The sequence below is a fragment of the Oncorhynchus masou genome, chromosome 29 (genome assembly GCF_036934945.1).
Source record: "Oncorhynchus masou masou isolate Uvic2021 chromosome 29, UVic_Omas_1.1, whole genome shotgun sequence".
NCBI lineage: Eukaryota > Metazoa > Chordata > Actinopteri > Salmoniformes > Salmonidae > Oncorhynchus > Oncorhynchus masou.
The window spans coordinates 5180654-5201780 of record NC_088240.1 but is presented as its reverse complement, the minus strand read 5'-3'; the positions used below and the strand labels follow the sequence as shown (position 1 = coordinate 5201780).

Sequence of the window (21127 nt, the reverse complement as noted above, 5' to 3'; positions counted from 1 at the left end):
CCTCTTGTCGTGCCTGAGCACGAGTGACGGCACAAGCGGGGAACACATGTGGATAATTCTGTGCCAGCTCATTCGAGAGAGAGTGGTCACTTTTATCCAATACTTCCAATACGGGTACTACATTTCCTCCGGTAATATCGTTACCCATTATGAAGGTCACACCTTTCACTGGCAACATAGGGCGTACCCCACTCTGAATATTCCACTGATTAACTCAGAGTGTACTTTCACAAAGTGCAATGGCACTGGGACAAAACCCATTTCAATACCCTGCACTAACACACTGGAACCACAGTATGTATCGTCAGATAAGGGCAACACATCAGACAATATAAACGACTGCGCCGCACCAGTATCTCTAAGGATTTTAACCGGACGCTGAGACGCTTCGTCATTCGTTAGGGACACAAACCCTCGAAAATGAATGGTTCATAACTGCGGTCGGGGACTGAGACTTTCAAACTACAGTTACCCTGAGGCACCTGTTTTGTTGCAGACCTCACAACCGTACGAATTAGAGCAACACCTGTTGGTGGCTTGACACGAAGAGGCATCCCTTGTTTGCGTTTAAGCAGGAAGCAATCATTAATCATATGTCCTACTTTATGACAATAGAAACATGGACGCTCATTCTTCTGGCGTGCTTGACATACTACTGCTGGCCGACTAGGACTAAAGGTAGGAAACTCAGTGGCTCTACTCTCAGTTTGAGCCGAAAACACACTCTTGTGCGTCAACACAAACTCGTCTGCCAACACAGACGCTTCTGCCAGGGTGGATACTTTCTGTTCGTTTAGGTAAACTACAATGCGTTCGGGTAAGCAATTTTTAAACTCTTCCAACAAGATTAACTCCCGGAGAGAGTTGAAATCAGTTACCTTACTAGCAGCATGCCATTTATCAAACAGATTTCCCTTGTCTCTAGCAAATTTCACATAAGTCTTACTAGAAGACTTTCTATGAGACCTAAATCTCTGTCGGTATGCCTCAGGCACAAGCTCATAGGCACAAAGAACAGTAGCTTTGACCACTTCATAATTCAAACTGTCCTCCAGAGGTAGCGCTGACAAAACCTCTTGGGCTTTACCAGTTAATTTACACTGAAGTAATAGGCACCAAACCTCTTCAGGCCATTTCAATGCTACGGCTATACGCTCAAATACACAAAAATAGGAGTCAACCTCTGACTCTCTGAACAAAGGTACTAAGGCAATCTGCCTACTAATGTCAAACGTGTTTGAGGACACAGCAGGTGAGGACGGCTCACAAACAGGCACAGTAGGACCGGAGGCTAGCCTCGCTGTCTCTGCCTCAAGTTCCATCTGGCGCATTTTGAACTCCAACTGCCTTTGTTCTCTGTCTGCCTCAATTTTACACATCTCTAAATGCAGTTGTTCTCGTTCTTTTTCTGCCTCTATTTTACACATCTCCAACTGGAGAGTCTCTCGCCTAATTTGGGCTCTCTCTTCCACCTCCAGTTGGAACTGTGCTAAACAGACATCCCTCCTGGCATCACCATTTGACAGTGGGGAGAGTGGATCAAAATGGGACAATGTGGCTGGTGTTTTAGCCTCTCCCTCATTATCAGACACCAATGGTCTTACAGGAGCAGCAACATCCGCTACAGGGGTAGTAGGCTCAGGCAGCGGTAACACAAGCACCTGCTCTTCCAACAATACATTTAATACTATCCGATTCACCTCCGCCTTAACTAAACTCTGCGGAATCGATACTGAATAATGGTCAGCCAAGGTCATTAAATCAACTCTACGACATTTGTCAAAAACCTCCCACGAAGGGTTATCCAAAAAAGATTTCAAATCAAAAGTAGTCATTTTTACACTACTTCACAAGTGCCAAAGGAAATAGCAAACACTAATGCTACTTCAGCTATGACGCTCAACACTGAACTATACCACTACAACAATCTACATGAGCGGCATGGGTGTCAGTTATGACAGATCCCGGATGAGCCCCCACTTATGTTACGAATCCCTTTTGGCCCGACAGTCTAGGGGGGATGGTAATGAGACTCGTAACATAACTCATGCAAATTATTATTGTGACAAAGGAAAAGTGTGAACGAAATAAGCACGACAACTGAAATCTACCGTCAAACTCTAGGTTTATTTATAAACACACGGTAATGGGGGAGCAGGAAAAGGGGCTGAGCTGGACCCAAGGAAAGAAACAATAAGTATTCAAAAACACCCCTAAGCTAGACTAGCCTACTTTAACAACAGCTAACTAACTAACCAAAAATACAGTGGGTGGTCCGCCCAGTTCTAACTAGTGTATTTAACAAAGTTCACCTACGGGTAGTGTATGCCCATGGGCGACTTGTCTTGGTTTCCCCCCTTTCCACCAGCAATCAAACACAAACACCATAACCAAAAACAATACTCACAGGTGATGACAAAGTGCTATGAGGTGCTTAAACAAAAGAGAGGTTAAGACACAAAGCGAGAGTGAAACACAGAGACCTACAGACATGGCATTTACAGAGAGATTGAGCTGAGCTGAGCTGGGCTCTAGAACAAACAAATGATGGGGTTTTTAAACCATGGGGAAGGAACTGTGATAGGTCAGGAAATAGGAGGAGGTGTGTCTTCTGATTGATGATTGATGGTTGACTGATTGGGGAGTGATGATTTTCACCTGTGAAGGGAGAAGGAGAGAAAAGAAACACACACACAGGATACACACACACACACAGGATAACTGTATCCGTAACAAGCTGTAATGCTATGGGATGTGACAGTCACCCAGTGAAGAGACAATTTGTCGTGTTGTTTGGGCAACATACAGTTATCCTCATCAGCTGTAATGCTATGGGATGTGACAGTCACCCAGTGAAGAGACATCTTGTCATGTTGTTGTTTGGGCAACATACAGTTATCCTCATCAGCTGTAATGCTATGGGATGTGACAGTCACCCAGTGAAGAGACAATTTGTCGTGTTGGTTTTCCCAAATGTCTCCACCAGTGCCGAGGCAGGATCCAGGAACAGCATACAGATGCAGGATCTTAATTTGAACCAGTTTTTTTTTTTTACAGCAGAAAAATAATCCTGCAGGAACAGTGAATTTTTAATTTTATTTTTAGGCAAAAATTATTATTTTCATGACAGCCTAGTAACAGTGGGTTAACTGCCCAGGGGCAGACGCCATCTTGTAACTTGTCAGCTCGGGGATTTGAACTTGCAACCTTCCAGTTACTAGTCCAACGCTCTAACCACTAGGCCACTAGGACCCAGTCACCCTACACTCTAAGAGACCATCTTGTCCACCTCTTGTTTAACCACTAGTTACCCTGCCATCAGCTCTAATGCTAGGGATGTGACAGTCACCCAGTGAAAGACATCTTGTCATGTTGTTGCTCTGGGCACTCTAACCACATCAGCTGTAAGGCTACCCTGCCACCTCTACACTCTAACCACTAGGCTACCCTGCCGCCTCTACCTCTAACCACTAGGCTACCCTGCCCCCTCTACACTCTGGGCAACATACAGTTATCCTCATCACACTGTAATGCCATGGGATGTGACAGTCTAACCAGTAGACATCTTGTCGCCTGTTGTTTCTAACCACAGGTTACCCTCATCAACTAAATGCTATGGGACCTCTACACTCTAACCACAGTACCCTGCCGCATCTACACTCTAACCACTAGGCTACCCTGCCCCCTTACCCTAACCACTAGGCTACCCAGTGCCGCCTCACACTCTAACCACTAGGCTACCCTGCCACAGGAACACTCTAACCACAGATACCCTGGATCTTACACTCTAACCACTAGGCTTTCTTTAACCACAGGATAACCCTGCCACCTCTACACTCTAACCACTAGGCTACCCTGCCACCTCTACACACTAACCACTATTTTAATTTGCCGCCTTAACTCTAACCACTTTACAATGACAGCCTACACTCTAACCACTAGGTTACCCTGCCTTGTCTCAGGGGCAGCCCCCTCTACACTCTAACCACTAGGCTACCCTGCCACCTCTACACTCTAACCACTTGGCTACCCTGCCCCCTCTACACTCTAACCACTAGGATACCCTGCCACCTCTACACTCTAACCACTAGGCTACCCTGCCACCTCTACACTCTAGCCACTAGGCTACCTGCCGCCTCTACACTCTAACCACTAGGCTACCCTGCCTCCTCTACACTCTAACCACTAGGCTACCCTGCCGCCTCTACACTCTAACCACTAGGCTACCCTGCCTCCTCTACACTCTAACCACTAGGCTAACTCTAACCACTAGGCTACCCTGCCGCCTCTACACTCTAACCACTAGGCTACCCTGCCACCTCTACGCTCTAACCACTAGGCTGCCCTGCCACCTCTACGCTCTAACCACTAGGCTACCCTGCCGCCTCTACGCTCTAACCACTAGGCTACCCTACCTCCTCTACACTCTAACCACTAGGCTACCCTGCCGCCTCTACACTCTAGCCACTAGGCTACCCTGCCTCCTCTACACTCTAACCACTAGGCTACCTACCACCTCTACACTCTAACCACTAGGCTACCCTGCCACCTCTACACTAACCACTAGGCTACCTGCCGCCTCTACACTCTAACCACTAGGCTACCTGCCGCCTCTACACTCTAACCACTAGGCTACCCTGCCCCCTCTACACTCTAACCACTAGGCTACCTGCCACCTCTACACTCTAACCACTAGGCTACCTGCTTCCCCATTATGTGAATTATTCTTAATTAACATTTTTTTTAGGGGTTGATACATAACATGCCCAACCCCACTCACTCACATACACAGAAATTTACTATTGCAACCTATTTAATACAGGTAATTGTCTCTCTTTCATGTAGTATATTTCAGAAACTATATATATATATATAAACATACATTTTTTCCTCTCTCAGTAGGATGAAGAACAGAATCTATATGTAGTTGTTAATATGATGTTACAGATATGTTCTGGAGAGAGAGAGATGAATAAAGAAAATGAAAACATCAAAGATCTGGTGTTTTTTTCTGGTCTGTTAGTGGGACACAAGCGAACATAGTCTAATTCTTTCTGACAACCCTTTTCCCTTTCATTGCCAGACAAAGTGTGCCCAAATGGAGAAAAAAACATGAAACAAAAGTATAATTTCACCTGAGCTCTCGGTTGGATATTCTCTATATCTATACACTCTGTGAAGAGAGAATTCAGGGTAGTGGCTGGGTGATTCAGTCATCTGTCAGCATAGACAGTCTGGGCCGTTTTTAATCTTCTTGATGTAGGACCCCCCCCCCCCCCCCGCTCGCGTCTCCCCTCCTTTCCATCACAGCGTTACCGTGTCAACCGAGTGGAGCCAACCAAAACCCGCCCCCTGCGGGCTCCTACAGCTCCAGCAGGCTGGTGTGTGTGTGTGTGTGTGTGTGTGTGTGTGTGTGTGCGTGTGCAGCCTGGCAGAGTGATGAGTCTGCAGGGTGGTGCTCTGTGTGTGACACACAGAATCAGTGGTGTGGTGACCGTGTGCAGCCTGGCAGAGTGAGAGTCTACATGTTGTCACCACAGAATCAGCGGTGTGGTGACCTCTCCCTCAGCGGAGACATACATGAGAGCTCAATACAGCCCAGATGGATCTGAAGGTGTGAAACGATCTCCAGAGAGGAGACATGGGTATTATGTTTTAGACTTTTAGTGTTTCAGTGTTTTAGTGTTTCAGAGTTTTAGTGTTTCAGTGTTTTAGTGTTTTAGAGTTTTAGAGATTTAGTGTTTTAGTGTTTTAGTGTTTTAGAGTTTTAGTGTTTTAGTGTTTTAGTGTTTTAGAGTTTTAGAGTTTTAGTGTTTTAGTGTTTTAGTGTTTTAGAGTTTTAGAGTTTTAGTGTTTTAGTGTTTTAGTGTTTCAGAGTTTAGGTGTTTCAGTGTTTTAGTGTTTTAGTGTTTTAGAGTTTCAGTGTTTTAGTGTTGTAGTGTTTTAGAGTTGTAGTGTTTTAGAGTTGTAGTGTTTTAGAGTTGTAGTGTTTTAGAGTTTTAGTGTTTTAGAGTTGTAGTGTTGTCCCTCAGAACCTCTTTGAAAGACTGCCGTGTAAAAGGTCACAGAGAAGGTTAAATGATTTTGCCTTTTTCTATGAATTGATAGTTTATAATAGATGAGCTCACAACGCTGTAACATTTGGGTGGTGTCCTGACTCTCTGAGGTCATTAAAGATCCCATGGCACTTATCGTAAGAGTAGGGGTGTTAACCCCGGTGTCCTGGCTAAATTCCCAATCTGGCACTCAAACCATCACGGTCACCTAATCATCCCCAGTTTACAATTGGCTCATTCATCCCCCTCCTCTCCCCTGTAACTATTCCCCAGGTCGTTGCTGTAAATGAGAATGTGTTCTCGGTCAACTTACCTGGTAAAATAACAAATAAATAAAATAAATACATTTACACAGTTATGCCAAGTGTTTCAAAAATACACTCAGCAAAGAAATAAACGTCCTCTCACTGTCAACTGTGTTTATTTTCAGCAAAGTTGTGTAAATATTGTGTAAATATTTGTATGATCAAAACAAGATAAAACAACTGAGACATAAACTGAACAAGTTCCACAGACATGCTGACTAACAGAAATAATGAGTCCCTGAACAAAGGGAGGGGGTCAAAATCAAAAGTAACAGTCAGTATCTGGTGTGGCCACCAGCTGCATTAAGTACTGCAGTGCATCTCCTCATGGACTGCACCAGATCTGCCAGTTCTTGCTGTGAGATCTTACCCCACTCTTCCACCAAAGCACCTGCAAGTTTTCTGGGGGGGAATGGCCTTAGCCCTCACCCTCCAATCCTACAGGTCCCAGACGTGCTCAATGGGATTGAGATCCGGGCTCTTCGCTGGCCATGGCAGAACACTGACATTCCTGTCTTGCAGGAAATCACACACAGAACGAGCAGCATGGCTGGTGGCATTGTCATGCTGGAGGGTCATGTCAGGATGAGCCTGCAGGAAGGGTACCACATGAGGGAGGAGGATGTCTTCCCTGTAACGCACAGCGTTTAGATTACCTGCAATGACAACAAGCTCAGTCTGATGATGCTGTGACACACCGCCCCAGACCATGACGGACCCTCCACCTCCAAATCAATCCCGCTCCAGGGTACAGGCCTCGGTGTTACGCTCATTCCTTCTACGATAAACGCAAATCCGACCATCACCCCTGGTGAGACAAAACCACGACTCGTCAGTAAAGAGCACTTCGACCTTAATTGCCTACCGTCTGTACGCTGTTAGTGTCTTAGCGACTGTTCCACAGGTGCATGTTCATTAATTGTTTATGGTTCATTGATTGTTTATGGTTCACGGGAAACAGTGTTTCAACCCTTTACAATGAAGATCTGTGAAGTTATTTGGATTTTTACGAAATATCTTTGAAAGACAGGGTCCTGAAAAAGGGACTTCTTTTTTTGCTGAGTTTGTGTTTCTTTATCTGTGTGTGTATATGTGTTTATGTTTGTGTCTAAATGATTGTGTGTGTGTTTTTATGTGTCTTTGTGTGTGTGTGTGTGTGTCTCTCTCTGTGTGTGTGTGTGTTTCTGTCTTTGTGTGTGTGTGGGTGTGTTTCTGTCTTTGTGTGTGTGTGGGTGTGTGTGTGTGTGTGAGTTTGTTAAAGCTTTTTTTTGCTCCCTTCATGTGGAACAACTTCCAGAGCTGAACTGAGATGTTCTGGTCCCCCATGGTCAGTTCAGAGTCGTGATCAGAGCCCTCTACGTTGATAAATGTGTCTGTAATGTTGTATATTGTATATGTGTTTGTTGTATATACGCATCTGTAAAAGAGACCCTAGTCTCAGTATGACTTACCTGTCAAAATAAATGTTCATTATTAAACAATAAAAAAAAATTAATTATCCTCACCGACCCAACAACAACAGGCTCGCTGGACTCTCGCGTTGCCATGTCTCTCCGGGACCTCCCGGAGCACAAGGTGTCTGGCCAGTCTCCTCTCGTTGGGGACGGGTGTAAGGCTGTGATTCTGCCTGTGCTAGCGGCTAGCGTAGCGCGGTGAGAACCAGGGTTGGTCCAGAGCTGTGTCCAAAAACTCATGCTAACCCCACTAACCGTACTATTTGACACGTAAATAGAGTATGTAGAATGATTATTGGTCATAGAATGGATTTCGCTAGTACGACAGAAGTTCCCAGATGTCGTACTACATTCGCCAAAATACGAAGTATACAAGCAGAGGACACTATTTCCGTGCTTTTATAGGGCCCATAATGCAATTCCTCCCGGAAATGGGCGTGGCTTCACAACGGTGTCAGCAGAAAATGCCGTCAATTCCCGCCATTCTTAACTAAATGTTATGGTCGTTGTGCGTTCTCAGTGGATATTCGGGTGCATTTGTAAATTCTCTCTGGCTATCTACCCCGATTTCAGAGCGCTCTCCTTTGAGTGTGCCAGAGTGTTGAATAATTAATTTACAAACGCTCAACACCAGTTGAGACGAGTAAAATGGTCGGAGGGGTGATGTTACTATAGTATTACCATAATACTGTATGGTGATGTTACTAAAGTATTACTTACTACTGTATGGCGCTGCTACTATAGTATTACTATAATACTGTATGGCGCTGCTACTATAGTATTACTATAATACTGTATGGCGCTGCTACTATAGTATTACTATACTACTGTATGGTGATGTTACAATGGTATTACTATACTACTGTATGATGATGTTACTATAGTATTACTACACTAATGTATGGGGATATTACTGTAGTATTACTATACTACTGTATGGTGATGTTACTATACTACTGTATGGTGATGTTAGTATGGTATTACTATACTTTATGGTGCTATTACTATATTATTACTATAATACTATATGGTGATATTACTGTGGTATTACTATACTACTGTATGGTGATGTTACAGTGGTATTACTATACTACTGTATGGTGATATTACTATAGTATTACTATAATATTATATGGTAATATTACCATAGTATTACTATACCACTGTATGGTGATTTTACTATAGTATTACTATAATACTGCATGGTGATGTTTCTATAGTATTACTATACTACTATATGGTGATATTACTATAGTATTACTATACTACTGTATGGTGATGTTACTATAGTATTACTACACTACTGTATGGTGATGTTCCTATTATATTATTATAATACTGTGTGGTGATATTACTATAGTATTACTATACTACTGTATGGTGATGTTACTACACTACTGTATGGCGATGTTACTATACTACTGTAGGGTGATATTACTATAGTAGTACTGTAATATTGTATGGTGATATTACTATAGTAGTACTGTAATATTGTATGGTGATATTACTATATTATTACTATAATAATGTATGGCGATATTACTATAGTATTACTCTACTACTGTATTGTGATATTACTATACTACAGTATTGTGATATTACTATAGTATTACTACAATACTGTATGGTGATGTTACTATTCTACTGTATTGTGATATTACTATAATATTACTCTAATATTGTATGGTGATGTACTATACTACTGTATGGTGATATTACTATAGTATTACTATAATACTGTATGGTGATATTACTATAGTATTACTATAATACTGTATGGTGATGTTACTGTAGTATTACTCTACTACTGTATTGTGATATTACTATAGTATTACTATAATAATGTATGGTGCTATTACTATAGCATTACTATAATAATGTATGGTGATATTACTATAGTACTACTATAATACTGTATGGTGATATTACTATAGTATTACTATACTACTGTATTGTGATATTACTATAGTATTACTATAAAACTGTATGGTGATATTACTATACTACGGTATGGTGATATTACTATAGTATTACTATATTACTGTATGGTGATGTTACTATAACATTACTATAATACTGTATGGTGATATTACTATAGTATTACTATAATACGGTATGGTGAGATTACCATAGTATTAGTATACTACTTAATGGTGATGTCAATATAGTATTGCTATAATACTGTATGGTGATATTACTATAGTATTACTATACTATTGTATTGTGATATTACTATACTACTGTATTGTGATATTACTATAGTATTACTATACTACTGTATGGTGATATTCCTATATTATTACTATAATAGTGTATGGTGATATTAGTATAGTGTTACTATAATGCTGTATGGCAGTGTTACTAGTGTATTACTATACTACTATATGGTCATATTACTATATTATTACTATAATAGTGTATGGTGATATTAGTATAGTATTACTATAATACTGTATGGTAATGTTACTATAGTATTAATATAATAATGTATGGTGAGGTTACTATACTATGCTACTGTATGGTGATGCTACTATACTACAGTATTGTGATATTACTATAGTATTACTGTAATACTGTATGGTGATGTTACTATAGTATCAATATACTACAGTATTGTGATATTACTATAGTATTACTATAAAACTGTATGGTGATATTACTATACTACTGTATGGTGATATTACTGTAGTATTACTATAATACTGTATGGTGATGTTACTAAAGTATTACTATAATACTCTATGGTGATATTACTATAGCATTACTATAATACTGTATGGTAATATTACTATCGTAATACTAAAATACTGTATGGTGATATTACCATAGTATTAGTATACTACTGTATGGTGATGTTACTATAGTAGTACTATAATACTGTATGGTGATATTACTATAGTATTACTATACTACTGTATTGTGATATTACTATACTACTGTATTGAGATATTACTATAGTATTACTATAATACTGTATGGTGATATTATTACTATAATAGTGTATGGTAAATATTAGTATAGTATACTATAATACTGTATGGTGATGTTACTATATGGTGATATTACTATAGTATTACTATAATACTGTATGGTGATATTACTATAGTATTACTATAATCCCGTATGGTGATATTACTATAGTATTACTATAATACTGTATGGTGATATTACTATAGTATTACTAAACTAATGTATGATGATATTACTATAGTATTACTATATTACTGTATGGTGATATTACTATAGTATTACTATAATAGTGTATGGTGATGTTACTAGTGTATTACTATACTACTGTATGGTCATATTACTATAGTATTACTATAATACTGTATGGTGATATTACTGTATGGTGATATTACTATAGTATTTCTATTGTATGGTGATCTAAAGTATTACTCTAATACTGTATGTGATATTACTAGTGTATTAATATACTAATATGGTATTACTATAATACTGTATGGTGATTTTACTATATTATTAGTATTACTATACTACTGTATGGTGATATTACTATACTACTGTATTGTGATATTACTATAGCATTACTATAATACTGTATGTGATATTACTATATTAATATACTACTGTATGGTGATATTACTATATTATTACTATAATAGTGTATGGTGATATTAGTATAGTATTACTATAATACTGTATGGTATGTTAATGTATTACTGTAATAATGTAAGGTGAGGTTACTATAATGCTACTGTATGGTGATGTTACTATACTACGGTATTGTGATATTACTATAGTATTACTATAATACTGTATGGTGATATTACTATATACTACTGTAATTTTGGTGATATTACTATAGTATTACTACAATACTTGTATTGTGATATTACTATAGTATTACTATAATAATGTATTGTGATATTACTATACTACTGTATTGTGATATTACTATAGTATTACTACTGTAATACTATGTATGGTGATGTTACTATAGTATTACTATACATGTATTGTGATATTACTATACTATTACTATAATACTGTATGGTGATGTATTACTATACTACTGTATTGTGATATTACTATAGTATTGCTATAATACTGTATGGTGATATTACTATAGTATTACTATACTACTGTATGGTGATGTTACTATAGTATTACTATACTACTTTATGGTGATTTTACTATAGATATTATTATACTATACTGTGTGGTGATATTACTATACTACTGTTTTGTGATATTACTATAGTATTACTATAATACTGTATTGTGATATTACTATAGCATTACTATACTACTGTATGGTGATATTCCTATATTATTACTATAATACTGTATGGTGATATTACTATAGTATTACTATAATACTGTATGGTGATGTTACTATATTATTACTGTAATAATGTAAGGTGAGGTGATATTACTATAGTATTACTATAATACTGTATGGTGATGTTACTATAGTATTACTATAATACTGTATGTGTGATATTACTGTATGGTGATATTACTATAGTATTACTATAATACTGTATGGTGATATTACTATAGTATTACTATAATACTGTATGGTGATGTTACTATAGTATTACTATAATAATGTAAGGTGAGGTTACTATAGTATTACTATGCTACTGTATGGTGATATTACTATAGTATTACTATAATACTGTATGGTGATATTACTATAGTATTACTATAATACTGTATGGTGATATTACTATAGTATTACTATAATACTGTATGGTGATATTACTATAGTATTACTATAATACTATGTATTGTGATATTACTATAGTATTACTACAATACTGTATGGTGATGTTACTATTATTACTATAATATATGTGATATTACTATACTATTACTCTAATACTGTATGTTGATGTACTATATGCTACTGTATGGTGATATTACTATAGTATTACTATAATAATGTATGGTGATGTTACTATAGTATTACTATAATACTGTATGGTGATATTACTAGTATTACTATAATACTGTATGGTGATATTACTATAGTATTACTATAATACTGTATGGTGATTACTATAGTGTTAATATTACTGTATGGTGAATAATAGTATTACGTAATACTGTATGGTGATATTACAACACTATATAAATATATTTATCTACTGTATGGTGATATTACTATAGATATATACTGTATGGTGATATTACTATAGTGTTTACAGCTTGCTGTATGGTGCCTTACTGTATGGTGATATTACTATACCAGGTTATGTATGACTGTATGGTGATATTACTATAGTATTACTATAATACTGTATGGTGAGTATTACTATACTACTGTATGGTGATATTACTATAGTATTACTATAATGGTGTATGGTGATGTTACTATAGTATTACTATACTACTGTATGGTGATATTACTATAGTATTACTATAATACTGTATGGTGATATTACTATACTACTGTATGGTGATATTACTATAGTATTACTATAATGGTGTATGGTGATATTACTATAGTATTACTATATACTGTATGGTGTATGGTGATGTTACTATAGTATTACTATACTACTGTATGGTGATATTACTATAGTATTACTATAATACTGTATGGTGAGTATTACTATACTACTGTATGGTGATATTACTATAGTATTATTACTATATGGTGATATTACTATAGTATTACTATACTACTGTATGGTGATGTTACTATAGTATTACTATAATACTGTATGGTGATGTATTACTCTACTACTGTATGGTGATATTACTATAGTATTACTATAATACTGTATGGTGATGTTACTATAGTATTACTGCTGATGGTGATAAACTATAGTATTACTATACTACTGTATGGTGATTTACTATAGTATTACTATAATACTTTGAATGAATATACATACCAGTGTTTACTAGCTTGTATGGTGATATTACTATAGTATTACTATTCTGTAGTGGTTACTATAGTATTACTATACCTGTATGGTGATGTTTATGTATGACTGTATGGTGATATTACTACTATAGTATTACTATAATACTGTATGGTGATATTATATTACTACTGTATGGTGATATTACTATAGTATTACTATAATGGTGTATGGTGATGTTACTATAGTATTACTATAATACTGTATGGTGATATTACTATAGTATTACTATAATACTGTATGGTGATGATATTACTATAATACTGTATGGTGATATTACTATAGTATTACTATAATACTGTATGGTGATATTACTATAGGTCCAGGTTATGTATGACTAATAATGGTGATGTTACTATAGTATTTACTGTAATACTGTATGGTGATATTACTATAGGTCCAGGTTATGTATGACTGTAATGGTGATGTTACTATAGGTCCAGGTTAGGTTATGTGATGACTATGTAATGGTGATGTTACTATAGTATTACTATAATACTGTATGGTGATATTACTATAGGTCCAGGTTATGTATGACTGTAATGGTGATATTACTATAGGTCCAGTGTTATGTATTACTATAATACTGTATGGTGATGTTACTATAGTATGGGTCCAGGTTATGTATGACTGTAATGGTGATATTACTATAGTATTACTATAATACATGGTGGTAATACTGTATGATATTACTGTATTACTATAATACTGTATGGTGATGTTACTATAGGTCCAGGTTATGTATGACTGTAATGGTGATGTTACTATAGGTCCAGGTTATATATTACTGTATGGTGATATTACTATAGGTCCAGGTTATGTATGACTGTAATGGTGATGTTACTATAGGTCCAGGTTATGTATGACTGTAATGGTGATGTTACAGTGCCTTCCACCTGAACCAGGTAATGTATACCTCTGCTGTTGCCAAATAAAGGCTTGTTCCTGCTCTCTATTGCATTCAGCGTTATTTCTGTAATTCCCTCGTGTAGTGAACGGATGCTTGATTCTTTGGCTTTGCCGTCTCTGAAGCTGAAGGTCGCTCGTCACTATGCAGTTGTTTTTGCTACTCTGTAGTCTTAAACATGTATCTATTTGTTTACAGCAGGTAAAAACACTAAAAAATGATTCGTTTAAAGTAGATGGCAGCGTTTTGCACCGTCCCTTGGCTATCATTCTGAAAACATCGGCACTCATGTCCTTATTAACCTGATAGACCCTTTCCTTCTCCTTCTCTCATCGACAGAGCAACTAAAGCCCATCCAGGACCCGTAGTCCATCTGAGTGACAGCCCGAAGGATGAATGCAAGGTGAGTTGGAGGAAGAATAAACACAATAACACAACTCCATACCTCCCTCCTTTCTCTCCTCTAGCAGAAACCCGGAGATTACCCCTTACTCTCTGTCACCTGTTACCATAGGAGGGTCTGCCTGGTGCATCAGTGTAGCCTGGAGCTGGCTGTCTCTCTGCTACACAGACTGCTGCCTGTTCTTAGACTTGCTATTTTCTATACAGGATCAATGACCCAACACGACACCAAAATGAGTCACTCCTGGCCTTCGGATTTACTGCGCGCCTTCTGCTATTGGCTGTCCCCGTCCTCATTCCCCAGTGGGGACAGACCTGTGTCTGTGTCAGCACCGTGGGTCAGGACTGTTATGAGGACGGCCGTGGTCAGTGTTGTCGGGGCGGTTTGCCGGGGGCACGGAGGCATTAGGGGTTTCGCCGTGGAAGAACTACTGGCGCTCTATGTGCGTGGGCTGTTCGTGTGACATAAAATGTAAGATGCTGTCAGGGAGAGGAGAGGAGAGGGAGAGGGAGGGAGGGAGAGAGGGAGAGAGGGAGGGAGGGAGGGGAGAGGGGAGGGAGGGGGAGGGAGGAGGGAGGGAGGGAGGGAGGGAGGGAGGGAGGGGAGAGGGAGGGAGAGGGAGGGAGAGAGAGAGAGGGGAGAGGGGGGAGGGAGGAGAGGGACGGAGAGACGGAGGGAGACGGGGAGAGGGGGAGAGGGGGAGGGGAGAGAGGGAGAGAGATCAGTCGCAGGGGATATTGAGTATGTTTTGGATTTATTGCCTGAAGCACATCAGACTTTTTCTGCCTTCCAAAGGACTTATCAATATTTGAATTCTGCCTTCGAGAGGTTTGCCATTTCATGTTTTTTGTTTCTCTGAGTGTGTGGGTGTGTATGTCAGAGCCAATCAGTGTCATGGAGACAGGTAAAGGGGAGCAAGATGAGTCAGAGGCAGTATGTGGAGGCAGTCTTTCTTAGATTAAGACTTCATTTTGACTAAAATATCATTAGGTCTTAGCCATATTTTTTGTCAAATGACAAAAACAGTGGTAGTAGTTAAGTTAATTCCTTTTAATTTTAGTAAATCACAGACTTCCATGTGTACAGTCATACATAGCCCTGTCCTACCAACAGATGCCTCACATCCTGTCTTCCCAACAGCAGAGGTATGACAATAACAATAACAATAAGAATATGTAAGAATAATTAGTACATGTAAATTCCTACACATTACATACAACATAAACTGACACAAGCAGAGAGAGACAGAAAGAGAGACAGAGAGCGAGTGAGAGAGAGACAGTGGCAGAGAGAGGGAGACAGAGAGAGAGAGAGAGAGAGAGCAGTGAGCAGAGAGAGGGAGACAGACAGAGAGAGAGAGAGACAGAGAGAGAGAGAGAGAGAGAGAGAGGAGAGGAGGGAGAGGGAGAGAGAGAGGAGAGGAGAGAGAGAGAGACATGGACAGAGGGCAAGAGACAGAGAGCAAGAGAGAGAGAGAGACAGAGAGACAGACAGACAGACATAGGGAGAGAGAGGAGGAGAGAGGAGAGAGAGAGAGACAGTGGCAGAGAGAGGGAGAGAGAGAGAGACAGAGACAGAGACAGATAGAGAGAGAGAGAGAGAGAGAGAGAGAGAGAGAGAGCAATGGACAGAGAGCAAGAGACAGAGAGCAAGAGAGAGAGAGAGACAGAGAGAGACAGACAGACAGACACAGAGAGAGAGAGAGAGAGAGAAAGAGAGAGAGAGAGAGAGAGAGAGAGAGAGACATGGTACCGCAAATGATTGTCAAGGCAGTATGGGTTGCGTCACTTGGTCATGTCATTGCCCGAGTCATCAACGCTCTACAGACGCCTCAGTCACATGATGTCCAATGTGGCTACAGAACCTGGCTACGAAATGTAGTAGGCGAGGGATGACAGAGACTATAAATGCAAAAAAACTTTCTGTACTTTCTCTATTAAACTTAATATTGCTATTGTTTTTAATTTTGTAAAGCCGCTTGTGTCTGGTTAGCCATAGAGTCGCCTGTGTGATCAGAGACAGAGTTACAGAGTGGAGAGAGCTACAGTTGGAAATGTACATACATTTAGGTTGGAGTCATTAAAACTCGTTTTTCAACCACTCCACATATTTCTTGTTAACAAACTGTAGTTTTGGCAAGTCGGTTAGGACATCTACATTGTGCATGACGCAAGTCATTTTTCCAACGATTATTTAACTTATAATTCAGTCTATCACGATTCCAGTGGGTCAGACGTCTAAGTTGACAGCTTGGACAATTCCAGAAAATTATGTCATGGCTTTAGAAGCTTCTGATTGTCTAATTGACATCATTTGAGTCAATTGGAGGTGTACCTGTGGATGTATTTCAAGGCTTACCTTCACACTCAATGCCTCTTTCCGTGACATCATGGGAAAATCAAAAGAAATCAGCCAAGACCTCGGAAAAACTGTAGACCTCCACAAGTCTGGTTCATCCTTGGGAGCAATTTCCAAACGCCTGAAGGTACCACATTCATCTGTACAAACAATAGTATGCAAGTATAAACACCATGGGACAACACAATCGTCATACCGCTCAGTAAGGAGACACGTTCTGTCGCCTAGAGATGAACTTACTTTGGTGCGAAAAGTGCAAATAAATCCCAGAACAACAGCAAAGGACCTTGTGAAGATGCTGGATGAAATAGGCACAAAAGTATCTATGTCACACCCTGACCAAAGTTTGCTTTGTATGTTTCTATGTTTTGTTTGGTCAGGGTGTGATCTGAGTGGGCATTCTATGTTACATGTCTAGCAGGTTTGTCTATTTCTATGTTTCTATTGTTTGTCTCTGATATGGTTCAGGTTTTCAATCTTGAGAAGTGTTTGTGTTTATCATTGTCATGAATCATTGTGCTTTTGCCTTCAACTCAAGAAAACCGTTACAATCTACATCCACAGTAAAACGAGTCCTATATCGACATAACCTTAAAGGCCGCTCAGCAAGGAAGAAGCCATTGCTCCAAAACCGCCATAAAAAAGCCAGACTATGGTTTGCAACGATCGTACTTTTTGGAGAAATGTCCTCTGGTCTGATGAAACAAAAATAGAACTGTTAGGCCATAATGACCATCGTTATGTTTGGAGGAAAACGGGGAGGCTTGCAAGCCGAAGAACACCATCCCAACCGTGAAGCATGGGGGTGGCAGCATCATGTTGTGGGGTGCTTTACTGCAGGAGGAACTGGTGCATTTCACAAAATAGATGGCGACATGAGGTAGGAAAATGATGTGGATATATTGAAGCAACATCTCAAGACATCAGTCAGGAATATAAAGCTTGGTTGCAGATGGGTCTTCCAAATGGACAATGACCCCAAGCATACTTCCAAAGTTGTGGCAAAATGGCTTAAGGACAACAAAGTCAAGGTATTGGAGTGGCCATCAAAAGCCCTGACCTCAATCCTATAGAAAATTTATGGGCAGAACTGAAAAGGTGTTTGCGAGCAAGGAGGCCTACAAACCTGACTCAGTTACACCAGCTCTGTCAGGAGGAATGGGCCAAAATTCACCCAACTTATTGTGGGAAGCTTGTGGAAGGCTACCCAACACTTGACCCAAGTTAAACAATTTAAAGGCAATGCTACCAAATACTAATTGAGTGTATATCAACTTCTGACCCACTGGGAATGTGATGAAAGAAATACCAGCCAAAATAAATAATTTCTCTACTATTATTCTGACATTTCACATTCTTACAATAAAGTGGTGATCCTAACTGATGTAAAACAGGGGATTTTTACTGGATTAAATGTCAGGATTTGTGAAAAACTGAGTTTAAATGTATTTGGCTAAAGGTGTATGTAAAATTTCCGACTTCAACTGTATCTGTTTGCCAAAGTGATGTCATAAATAATGCAGAGTTATGCTGAGTGCAAAGCACAATAGAGTACATTAAAACAAAGCCCATAACACAGGAAAGCACAAACAGGAACAAAAACAGCATGTCCGACCACCCTACTTTCGCTACAGGGTGTTGTCTTTATCTCTACAGGGTGTTGTCTTTATCTAGAGGGTGTTGTCTTTATCTCTACAGGGTGTTGTCTTTATCTCTAGAGGGTGTTTTCTTTATCTAGAGGGTGTTGTCTTTCTCTCTACAGGGTGTTGTCTTTATCTCTACAGGGTGTTGTCTTTATCTCTACAGGGTGTTGTCTTTATCTCTACAGGGTGTTGTCTTTATCTCTACAGGGTGTTGTCTTTATCTCTACAGGGTGTTGTCTTTATCTCTACAGGGTGTTGTCTTTCTCTCTACAGGGTGTTGTCTTTATCTCTACAGGGTGTTGTCTTTATCTCTACAGGGTGTTGTCTTTATCTCTACAGGGTGTTGTCTTTATCTCTACAGGGTGTTGTCTTTATCTCTACAGGTTGTTGTCTTTATCTCTACAGGGTGTTGTCTTTATCTAGAGGGTGTTGTCTTTATCTCTACAGGGTGTTGTCTTTATCTAGAGGGTGTTGTCTTTATCTCTACAGGGTGTTGTCTTTATCTCTACAGGGTGTTATCTTTATCTCTACAGGGTGTTGTCTTTATCTCTACAGGGTGTTGTCTTTATCTCTACAGGGTGTTGTCTTTATCTCTACAGGGTGTTGTCTTTATCTCTACAGGGTGTTGTCTTTATCTCTACAGGGTGTTGTCTTTATCTAGAGGGTGTTGTCTTTATCTCTACAGGGTGTTGTCTTTATCTCTACAGGGTGTTGTCTTTATCTAGAGGGTGTTGTCTTTATCTCACAGGGTGTTGTCTTTATCTCTACAGGGTGTTGTCTTTATCTCTACAGGGTGTTGTCTTTATCTCTACAGGGTGTTGTCTTTATCTAGAGGGTGTTGTCTTTATCTCTACAGGGTGTTGTCTTTATCTCTACAGGGTGTTGTCTTTATCTCTACAGGGTGTTGTCTTTATCTCTACAGGGTGTTGTCTTTATCTCTACAGGGTGTTGTCTTTATCTCTACAGGGTGTTGTCTTTATCTCTACAGGGTGTTGTCTTTATCTAGAGGGTGTTGTCTTTATCTCTACAGGGTGTTGTCTTTATCTCTACAGGGTGTTGTCTTTATCTAGAGGGTGTTGTCTTTATCTCTACAGGGTGTTGTCTTTATCTCTACAGGGTGTTGTCTTTATCTCTACAGGGTGTTGTCTTTATCTAGAGGGTGTTGTCTTTATCTCTACAGGGTGTTGTCTTTCTCTCAGGGTGTTGTCTTTATCTCTACAGGGTGTTGTCTTTATCTCTACAGGGTGTTGTCTTTATCTCTACAGGGTGTTGTCTTTATCTCTAGAGGGTGTTGTCTTTATCTCTACAGGGTGTTGTCTTTATCTCTACAGGGTGTTGTCTTTATCTCTACAGGGTGTTGTCTTGTATGTTTGTCATTAATCACACCTCATGTGTATCTCATTAATCCAGAACTGTAGAGAAAGTGGATTTTAGATGTTTTTCTGACAATTGCCACTCATATTTTCAAAGGCTCTCTCTCTCTGCCTCTCTCTGTCTTTCTCTCTGTCTTTCTTTCTCTCTCTCTCTGTCTCTCTCTCTCTGTCTCTGTCTCTCTGTCTCTCTCTCTCTCTCTCTCTCTCTCTCTGTCTCTCTCTGTCTCTGTCTCTCTCTCTCTCTCTCTCTCTCTCTCTGTCTCTGTCTCTGTCTCTGTCTCTGTCTCTGTCTGTCTCTCTCTGTCTCTCTGTCTCTCTCTCGCTCTCTCTTTCTTTCTCTGTAATGGCAGTTGTATGTTTTCAGTGGTCATCCATTTTGTTTATTTCAGTCTTGTTGGTTTCATAACGTTAGAGTATCTACACAGCAAGATCTGGGTAACCCACCCACCACACACACACACTGATGAACTGTCATCATCCACTTCCTGGGTTCGCCTGTCTTACCAACTTACTTCCTGGTCTGTGTCCATCTCAGTGACTGCCCTCTGTCCAAGTCTTGTGACAATGATGTACAGACGTCCTACAGAGAGGCCCATAAACACAAAGTCATTTCTCTCTGTCTGTCTCTCTCTATGTCTCTCTGTCTCTCTGTCTCTCTCTCTCACTCTCTCTCTCTCTCTCTGTCTCTGTCTCTCTCTCTCTCTCTGTCTCTCTCTCTCTCTCTGTCT

The 21127-nt window shown here is 39.4% G+C and overlaps 1 protein-coding gene across 1 annotated transcript in view; it reads left to right on the top strand.

Moving 5' to 3' along the window:
* Positions 1-21127, top strand: part of LOC135518878 (syntaxin-binding protein 5-like) — a 184831-nt gene that overhangs the window by 142805 nt on the left and 20899 nt on the right. The window contains exon 6 of the mRNA XM_064943832.1: positions 14962-15025. Coding sequence (XP_064799904.1) covers positions 14962-15025 — 64 coding nt within the window. The remainder of the gene's footprint in view (positions 1-14961; positions 15026-21127) is intronic.